Source organism: Acyrthosiphon pisum, chromosome A3, assembly GCF_005508785.2.
Source record: "Acyrthosiphon pisum isolate AL4f chromosome A3, pea_aphid_22Mar2018_4r6ur, whole genome shotgun sequence".
NCBI classification, from domain to species: domain Eukaryota; kingdom Metazoa; phylum Arthropoda; class Insecta; order Hemiptera; family Aphididae; genus Acyrthosiphon; species Acyrthosiphon pisum.
In genome coordinates this window covers 38482695-38493937 of record NC_042496.1, presented here as the reverse complement: position 1 = coordinate 38493937, position 11243 = coordinate 38482695, and the positions used below count along the sequence as shown (strand labels likewise).

The 11243-nt window shown below is 34.9% G+C and overlaps 1 protein-coding gene across 2 annotated transcripts in view; it reads left to right on the top strand.

Annotated features, from left to right (window-relative positions):
• Positions 1–2595: 2595 nt before the first annotated feature.
• The window catches only part of LOC100169359 (zinc finger protein 235), a 100375-nt gene continuing 91727 nt past the window's right edge, over positions 2596–11243 (top strand). For both annotated transcript variants that reach the window (XM_001952594.5, XM_008189713.3), the window contains exon 1: positions 2596–3411. In XM_001952594.5, the coding sequence (XP_001952629.1) occupies positions 3199–3411 (213 nt within the window). In that variant the 5' untranslated portion in view covers positions 2596–3198. The remainder of the gene's footprint in view (positions 3412–11243) is intronic.

The following is an 11243-nucleotide window of genomic DNA, read 5'->3' as shown; positions in this document are numbered from 1 at the left end:
ATCAAATTACAAAATTGTTAATAAATCACTATAATCTTTAAATTGGCATAGCCTATACTTATCTTTCAGTAAATCCGAGGCTATATAATATTGTTATGAACCTAATATTATCCTTAGCATATAATACAAAGTTAAATAACTCAAAAACTAATCGTTCAAATTTCGATTTAGACACATCAAAATTGTCGATAAAATCATATGCTTTATAATTTGAAGTAAAAATACGGTCTGCGCTATCGTTTGAAAAAGTTAGTTTTTATGATCACTATAAAATACTTACTAAATAGTTCAAAATAAAAATAAATGTAGCATCATGCTTCAAGATATTTTACCTCTGCAAGAAAAATTGAAGAACCATAGATACTTATGTTTTTGGGTTACTGTTGTGCAGTGGAATATATCGGATTATACCTAATCGGCTCCCGCTAGACGTTAATGAGTCCGTATCGGCTCCGGGTCTGTGATCTATAATTGTCGTTGATTAAGTAGCCGTTCACATATGAGTTTGATACAGTGATCGTCAGGTGGCCCTATCGCTCTTTGCACCGTTCTCGACAAAATAAACGAAAATATCCCTCGACTTGCTATAATGCAACACCGCCTCAAGTAGGCATCGGGTTGGAGCCAATAATACCTTCATGTCAAAGGATACCTAGGAAGCCGATGCGGATACATCGAAAATATCTATAGTGGTATGCTACATTTTGTTAGGAATTTAATGAATTAAGAACTGTATATAGATGGATTTATACACACAATACACACATATTATATATTATATTATACTGTCTTTAACAATTTGACGTTTCTATGGCGATATACAGAGCGTTGCTTAAAATCGGTTAGAAAAATAAAAGCTGTATCCAACCAAAAAAACATTTTGTTCAAACTATAAGTAGGTGTTTAAATATAATATGATCCTACTAAAAGTCTTCTTCAAAACTTAACAAATCAGAACCGCAATGTTATAAAATATATTGATTTGTAGTTTGTCCTAGGGACTGGAACCTATTGATGATTTTTACGGTTCCTGTTCCTGTTCGGTTCCAGGAAAAATCTAAGATTTCTGTTTCGGTTCCGGTTCAGTTGTCCAAAATAACAGATCATAGGTGTGCCTACTGTCCATATATAATATTATTAGGAATCAAGATGATGATGCTATATATAGTTTATTGATTCTATTTTTGTCTTTTTTTATTTTTATGTCATTCCCCAACTGAAATCAACAGTATCTACATCAATAATGAGAGAATGTCAGCGCAAAATTTGTTTTCTCGCTGACCCACACGCAACATATCAAATTTAGGTTTAGCAGAACCAATGATAGATATGTACTTTTAAAGTGGAATTGAAACTCGCAAACTCGCAAACTCTCACAAATCTCGACGCATTTTTTGGTATAAGTTTCGAAATTTCAGAGCCATATATATAGGTGGACTAAGCGAACTTGGCCCACCCATTCTTATTTTGTTTGCAGCTCAAAAACGGCTAACTCGCAAAATTCTGAAAGTGAGCTCGCAAATTCTCGCGATTAGCTCGCGAACTATATTGATTAAGATTTCGAGTTGCTCCGCCAGAGTCGGTGGGCCAACTTCACGGACGTAGTGAATTCACCTATATTATATCAGACTTTATGTTAAGGAAATTACCTGTGTCCCTACGCTGGCTATTTTATAATATTTTTATTTGAGCTACGAGTGTGTGAATTATTAAAATTTAAAAATTCGTATAAATTGTATACAAATTCAAATATCGTAAAAAATCCACGGTATAGATAGACGCAGATAATATTCTTAACTTAACGTTTGATAACATAGGTGAACTCACTTTAATATTCGAGGTACTAACATAGGTTCTGCTAAACATACATTTGCCATGTGAATAAATCAATTATTGTTGTTCAGCATGAAAATAAAAATAATATATTATACACAGGACTGACCAGTTTGGGCCAAAGCCCGGGTGTGACCTGGGCCGGTATATGATGCGGAGTGTGGACATGCGAACATGTTAACTATATGTATATTATATTATAATGATATTATTTAACTGTGATAAAGACGAAAATAGGTATATCGGCCGCAGTCGAAGATTTCTTGTCGGTAATTTTATACATATATATAATATATATGTACATTTACCCACCTACTGCTTATTGTACCTACGCTTATACAATACGTACGGCCGCGGAAGACCGGAAGCGATCGCATCCGCCCAAAATCGTTCCGAGATAATGCGCACATGCACGCATATATATAAGGTCCTCACATAACTTTTTATCACACTGCAGGCTGCAGTTAATTCACATATATTATATTATTAATATACCCAAAACGTCCTACCTCCTATACCTACAGCAATAATATTATAATAATTTCGTTTTTTGTAGAATATCATTATTGTACCTATTCCTCGGGCGGCGGGAGACGACTCGACCGCGGCGCGCGATTGGCCGAGACGCCGGCAACCGGTCGGGGGCCGTCGATTGGCCCGCCGGTTGTCCGCGCCCACAACTCCGGCGTCTTGCCCTCCGGGGGAGGGGGAGAGGGTAATGCCCACGTGCTCGCTGCTCGCCGGACGCCGCCGCGGCCTTGCACTTCTTCAGTAGTCCGATAGCCGGTCGACCGACGTCTCGCGCGCGCGTCAATACCTCTTCCTGCGATCGCCGCCGTTCTTGTGTGCAGTATTATTATTATAGTAGCCGCCGCCGCTGTTGTTGTTGTTGTTGTTGTTGTTGTGTGTGCGTGCGTGTGCGTGTGTATATGTGCGTGCGTTCGCCAGTAGTCGTTGCCGCCGCCGCTTCAGTATAGTACCACTGCAGACGGTCGTGTTACAGTTTTCGTGTTCGTTCGTTCGGTTTTTCGGTTTTTTTTTTCATTTCATTCGCTCGCACAATACCGATAATAATATTACATATTGTACAATCGTAAACACTGTACGCTGTGGCCGCCGACCGCAAAGTATATTATTATCATACGGACAAATATTAAACAATTGTTGTTTCGCAGCGACGTATTCGCCATAACCAGGCGCGAAACATGGGACAAATGTTCGACTGATCGCCGCGTCCCACCGTGCACAACGCGCGTCAACCGGATAATTGACCGCAGCATATAGTACGATTTTTGGGACTCCCGCGAACCGTGCAGGGACACGCGTAAACGTTTCGGTTTTCGGATCGCGCAGCGACATATCACAATGGAAACGTGCGTGCTCATACCGAAGGAACTGTCCTTGCAGGCGGCGCCCGTGGCCAACGTGCAGCGGTCCAACAACAACAGGCACCACGCGGAGCCCGAGATCACTGTCATGACCAACGTCAACGTGCCCAGAGGCACGCTCATCTACCCGTTCCAGGGCACGGTGCGCATGGACAAGTTGGACGTTTTCTCGTTCTTGGACGACACAGACGTGAGTGCCTATAACCTACACGAGATCCTATGTATACCAATGATATACCATTATACCAATAATATAAACATGTGATTATAATATCGTTATCATCGCGTGTATACTGTTGCTACGATTTAAAATTTATGTACCGCGATAAGTACTATATAGACAGACATTTTGGGAGGCATATTATATACCAACTATACAGCTGCAGGTTGCATACTTATTGCACCACATAACCCAAAACATATATAGGTACAGGTACAGGTTATCTACAACTATATAAGTAAAACAAAATAATATTTTTAACAAATCCAAAATATTTGTATAGGTTAGGTTAGGTTAGGGCAGGATGCAGTATAAGTAATATTACATTAATTTATTTTCAATTATAACATGACATTTTATTAAATAGATAAAATGATTAAGTCGTATACCCACAGCTAGTATACCTGTGATACCTAGGTAAATAGGTATATTTATATTTTCTTATAGTAAATAATAATCAATAATTAAACTCATGTAATTCAGAAAATTTTCTTTCACAAATAATCTAACATTTCATTTTTTCATTTAAACGCCAATCAGTGTTCAAAATAAAAAAAAAAATATGAAAATTATTTTATTGGTATAATTATTGTTTTATTAATATTATCATATTGTATTCATGATAGGATGAAAAAATGATACTTCTCGTTCTCTCATATTATATGCACTCCTATGGATGCCTAATACATTTAAAACATTTTCGTTTAATTTAATTTAATTATCGAGTCGTGTCAATATATAGATTAATATTGGTATTAATTATAAATATTCATTACATCGTATATAATATATTAGTCAAAATAACTTGTAACTAAAACCGTATGTGTGGTGTGCAATTTTATGATAGCATAAAAAAAAAATATATTTCTTGATGTTTTTTAGATGTTGAATTATTGTCGGTACATAGTTTTAATATCGAGAACATAATATTTCTTAGTCGTATAGATACGGATTTATCTGTCGGGCACACCGTCGATCCAATCGGTCGAGCACGCGCATTTGCGGTGTCATCGCCGCGCGGTCCAGTGCGTTTCGATGCAGTTTATCCTAATGTAAAAATTATCACCCTACACTTAAACAATAGGTACTACAGCTATTAAGTGATGTAATACGTATTTATCGTGTATATCGTTCCCCTATTTGGGTACGCGGTCATGGCGCCGTACACACGCGCGGATACCCCGTGATTAATTGGCCGTGGGATGTGCGATGTTGATTCTGACGATGGGTGGAACAACGAAATTAATTTTTTGAACATAACACGCAACAGGTACACATGATAATAATATTACGTACACATTCATATATTGTGTTTGTAATGATTTTTCAAATGATTTCCTCGCATATTGGTGTTAAAAATATTTATTTATTCTTGCGATACATAACATTATTATATTATATTTTCATACATATCATTTCATTGCGTATGTACTTCTGTATTATATCATACTCTTATTATATTTTATCGCATATGGGTGCAACTATATTGACGAGAGACGACCGAGGAAATTTCCTTGATGAATCTTTGTCGGAATTTATCGTCATTATATGGACATGGCGTGACGCAATGTTATCTTATTGTGCTATCCGCTTACCTACGGTTTTTCTCATATATTAAAAGAAATATGAAAAAAATAAACATGTGCTGTTTAACTATTTATTACATATCTGTATCCATTGATTGATTCATGAGGAAACAACCGCGCAATGGTATTGTTGTGGTTAGAGGCGCTCCCATTTAAAGCGGAAAACACGTTATTACCCGTTCGCCGGAGACTTAAACGGTGGCGCACTATCATTACTAACGAGTCTTCAAATAATATCATAATATAATGATGTAAAATACAATTTATTACAATATTATTCTGATAGTGAATATCTCGTGTATCTGAAATAATTACACAAAATTTAATTAAAATAATCCAGTTTTTTTTTTCTCGAATTGAGATACTCTCATTAAGATTTTTTTTCTTATAATTTAACATAAATAAACAGTTTACGAAGACGTATTAGCGGGTTATTATAATATAGTTTATTAATCACAAATTATTATAAATTTTAGAGCAGTTATTAGTTATTATTACTTATTTATAACTACTAAATTATTTTTTTGTAAGAAATATTATATTATAACAAGTACCTAAATATTATAGTTATGTATGAATAAAACTCGTTTTATATTTTAAATACTAATGAAATATAAACCATAATTTATTATTTTTAATATTTTTACTCAATTAAATTTACACTTGAGAGTAAAAACGAAAACATTTCACATTAATTTAAAATACCTAACTAGTTATAATATGTTGTTATTGTTATTTACGATTATTTTGATCGCCTAAAATAAGCTACATTCTCAATATAAGTCAGCAGATTTAACGAGCTGTTAAAATATTTTTCCATATATTCTCATACTCATAGCTGGTATAATAGGTTGTGTTGTCCCATTATAAGGTATAATTCTATATTATTGTTTAAACAGATTTCATAAATTTACATAGAAATTAGTGACTGAATATTAGTAGAATACTGACTTGATTAATGTATATATAGTTTTGCGTTAGTTTACTGATTTTAATTAGGGTTTAATTGAGCCATTGTTCTTTTAGTAAAAAGAGAAATTTATAAGTCTATATATGACTTATCGCATGTCTGTGTTTATGTCATCGCATAGGTGTTGATAATATAGAATCATCAAACTTGGCCCACCGCGGCGAAATAAAAAACAAAATCGTTTATAAAAAAAGTTTTCTCACTAAAACATTCTTCCGTCTTATAAAATATATTATTATAATATTAAAACAATAGTCGCAGTTTTGTGCGCGTATCAGACGTTGTTTATCCGTTGAAAAAGTGCACGATGTGCGATTTGAATAAAGCACGCACGCCCCCCCGCACATACCTAAATATTATAATTGACGTCAAATTAAAAACTGGCGCGAGGAACGAAAGCCAAAATTAAAATTTTTCCGAAAACAATACGTATAGTAATCAGCTAGATGCGCGTGTGTGTTGTTATATACTGTATATTATCATATATATAGTTAACAGGCGAAATCTTACTAGTTTCTCATAATTCTCACACGTGATTACTGTTTTCACGTGTGTACACATACGCACCGGTGAAACCGCGGCCGGTCATTGTAAACCTGGTCAGTATATTACCGCCAGCTGTGTATTTTTTCCACCAGAAATACACGTAATTATTACACTCGGCTTACACGTTTCGTGTCTTATGTGTTGGTGTTTCGCTCGAGTTCACGCTATACACATAATAATATATATATATATAACAAGAGTATAGGTATATACCCACAGTGTCTAGGCACATTAGGGGAAGATCATTACCTACTGAAAGTGTTTAATTCTTTTATCTGGTTTTCACACACACACACTGCACAAGTTGCATAGATATTATTATTAATTGCTCCCCGCGAGGTTTATATTATATTATATTATGAGACTGCACTGTGAATTATTATTATTATTATCTGTATAGATATAATATTATTATGTGTGCGGCTTTCGAGACTCATGTGTGGCCCTGCTGCAGCCGCGTCGTTATTATACTTCCCGTACATTACGTTCCCACGGCGGAATGTTGTATTTTTGTCTTCTTCATTGTAATCGCAATGTGTGTGTGCGTGTGTGTGTATGTGGGTGTGTGCGTGTATCATATTATGAATCATAAAATAATTACAATTACACGGCCGCCGCGTGTGTGTTGTTAATTTGCCCGGGTTGTCGGACATTGTTTTGCGTATACAACATAATAATAATAATATAATGTATATAGGCAGTATGTACGTATAGGCTCCTGAAACTACACTGTTGCTGCGCAGTGTAGGTTTATGCTGGTAATTTTTTTTTTTTTTTGGCAGATCGTTAACCTTACGTTATAACCACATATACCTACCTATTATAATTTTTGCCTTAAACGCGCTTGATTTTTGTCGCCGAACCCGCGACCGAGTGGCGCCTATAATCGGGGTGGAATTCACGCGATAATATTATTATTATACAGGTTATGTCAGATATATACCTATATAGACTTGACGGCCGTTCAGCACAATTTTTTCAATATTGTCAACACATGTTATAGATATGGACTACATCGAGACTTAATTCATGTCTTGCATTATGGCATGTGCATCGTTTGAGTCACTTGTACGTAATCATAATGTTAATTCTTGGAATTTTTTCGGGACAAGTGGGACCAAAAAATCACAAAGAGTATTTCGATTTTTTTCCCCTCTGCAGCCGTGTTACCTCCAAATAACACACATAATATTATTATGAAATTGATCTCAATATTTATTGTCGGACCAAAAAGCGCGTTTCTTATCGCGACCATCGCACAAATCGTATGAATATTATAACGTTATGCGGAGCAGTGCGGTGGAGGTGCAGTTCGTGGCGATTGTCGTCGGTTCCGGCAGCCATTAAAATACATCTCATAGATCGAAAATGGTCCAATTACCTCGGTATGGCACATTATATTATATGTCCATGGCTATAAAACATATCGGATTTTTTTTCATCATTATTATTATTCTTTTTTGTCGATGATCCTCGTGTTCTAAATACAGTGTGTCTTCTCTGCGCGCGCGGACAATGATAAAATACAAAACACAAAAAAAAAAAAAGCCGCATTGACTCGTGTGTGTGTGTGTGTATGTATGAGATAGGTTCGATTTTTCACGGTCGGTTCGTGTACACTGTTGGCACGTACCGACACGCCACGTTTACTCGCGCGACGATCTCCCAATATACCTACCTATACGATATTGATAAGGACGCGACTGACCAGAGAATGGAAAATAACAACAACAACAACTATACACTAATAAAAAAATAAAATAAAATAACACAGTACGAGAAAAAATACTTTACCGTTTCCATAATGGTTTGGATTTTCTTCGTTGAAAATAATAATATACGAGATGGGAAAAAAAAAATGAGTAAAAATGTCTGTATTTTCCGAAACGTTTAACTTTTTTTTTGCCCGATATCGATGCGTTTTAAATATTTCTATGTATTATATAATAATATCGTGCACACGTAGGTATACCTGCACACTCGGACAGAAAACTATACGATTGAGATATTTCGTCAGTGATAGCCGACAGATGATAAAAAATAATATATTCTTCTTACGTTATAATATATAGTAACGTATGTGTATTTAATACATTCGAAATTGGAGAGCAAAAATTAATCGACATGCTGTATATAAATGAATATGTAAATTAAGATTCTGACGAACAAGTTGTGACTAAACATTTTTTATAGGTATACCTATACTGCTGTTAATCTCGTAGTTTAATCGTTTAATATATATGCACCTAGCTATATGACTTAATGGCTTATACCTACCTACATCGGAAAATTAGCAATTAAGTAATTTTGTATTCGCGTTTATAAAATGTGCATAAGTCGTACGTATTATTTGGACACAAACAATTCTTACAAACATATGTGTGTTTAATATATATTATAATATACGACCGTTTTTATTTATGATAACTACCTATGATTTCATATAATTTAGGTATACAGCTTGTGCTGAATAAGTTGCTATACAATAATATACATAGCAAAGATACGTATAGTGTAGTGAAAACATTTGATGTATTATCTTTTTCCTTTATTTTAATCTACAAGACGGAAAAAGGATTTAATAATATATCTCAAACATAGCCTCTAGACACGCGGAGTACAAAATTAAATAAAAAAGAGTACCTACTTTTAATAGATATCTACAACTATACGTATTACATTTGTAGTAGATATATGATAGAGGGACACCCAGTATATCATTTGTCAGTGTTGCTTATTCTGTGGACGCGTAACAAGGAGAAAACCTGATGATCTCGATTCGGATCTCTAGGAACACACATGTGATTCGTTCTCATTAAAAAAAACCAGTCCGACGATTTGTTTATTGGATTAAATGACTGATTGTCATTAATCATTGGATTTCTCTTTGAATAGGTAAAAATAAAAAAAAAAACCGATTATTTCGATGATTTACTTGAAAATTAACTATTCTGAAGAAGGAACCCTTTGATAAAAAAAAATTAAATCGAATTAGTGGTGAATTAGTATAACTAGTTATATTGTGTTCATCCGTTTATGAGAATTTGTTTTAATGTATAATCTGAAAACTGTCGATACACATAACAACAATGCATAGTTTAAAGTCAATACAAAAAATAAAGGCATTAAAGAAAAAGTCTGATGAGTGATCTTGTATAATATATTAAGTAATGTTTGTACCTAAATATTCATTTTAGTATTCTGCAGAGATATACGATTTTCTTTTATATTTAAACTGTTAAAATGTTTTAAATAAAATAAAAAATTGGTATACTAAAATAGGAATATAATTAATAAATTTAAACATTAGTTAATGATCATACCTACTTATTGAAGTAACCTCTATCAATAATGTGTTATCATAGCATAAAATATCTCTAAATTAGTATGTAATACAGTGAAATTATTATAATATCAATAATATTTTTAAAAAACAATTGAAAAAGTCACATATATATATATATATATTATAAGCATTATATAAGTTAACGTTTTTATAATAAGAAGCTGAGCAAGCACATTAAAAAAAATAAAAATAAAATATTTTAATAATAATTCTTTGAAGTTTGCAGCCCTGCAAATTAGTCTGCCAATAGTCATACTGTCTGCGGTTTATTATACAAAACATAATATCGATTCAGACCACGAGACTGCTCCTGCTGAAGCGGTTTCCATATCGGGTGCGCACAGGTTGTTTCGGGTGATTGATGAGTGATATGTGTGTTTGTGAAGACCGAAAGTCAAAAAAATACGATTGTTTTTTTTTATAAATCTATGCACCCGCGGTTCGTGTAAATTTTTCGTGTCTAAGTAGGTTAGACGTATATTATTTTAAAAGGGACGCCAACAAACGCATACTACAAGAACAAGTAACAATTCGAGATGCAACTCGCACAAACACGATTATTAGTAAGCACGGATGAAACGAAAATAAATAAATACACCGCGTTACTCTCATACCGTACTGTTTTCATTGCACACACACACACACAGACATACATATAAAGATATTTGTACGTACCTATATATAATATCATATAAACCGTTTCAATTTTTTACTCGGGTTTCATATGGTATTTTATTCTTACTTTTTATACCGTCTAATTAAAACGGGCCAAATCGTTTGCTTTGTGATCGCGCGCCGGTGTGAGTTTTAAACGAAAAAAATCGCCGCCGCCGCGGAATGTGTTTTTTCGCCGCTTCCAAAAACACGCACCGGTATACGAAGGTATAGAAGTTATCTTACACATATAACTATATAACTATCTACCCGTGTACATATACATATGCACCTACGTCCTACACCCTTCTGCCGCGCTCGGCGAACGTGTTTTTGTCACACGGGCATTCTTTCGCGGACGCGTCCGTGTGCGGAATTCAAAAAACTATGATATTATTATATGTTTTATACATATATAGGCATTACATTATGTTATGTGCGTACTGCAGAGGGCGGCGGAGCATTTCGATAATTTTCGTTTTTTTTTTTTCTGTCGTCTTCATCTCCCCGTTTCGGCTCTCCGTATGGTGTCAATGGGTTCTTCAACCACCACCATCACCGCCGCCGCCGCTACCGCCCTAAATTCCACCGCGTTTGCGCCTTTTCCGCGGCGAAGACGACGCGATTCTGACCGGGCGAAGCTCGTGAAGTCTGTCTCGGACCGTTTATCATGTCTCGTGCCGCGTGGCAGTCTACGCAC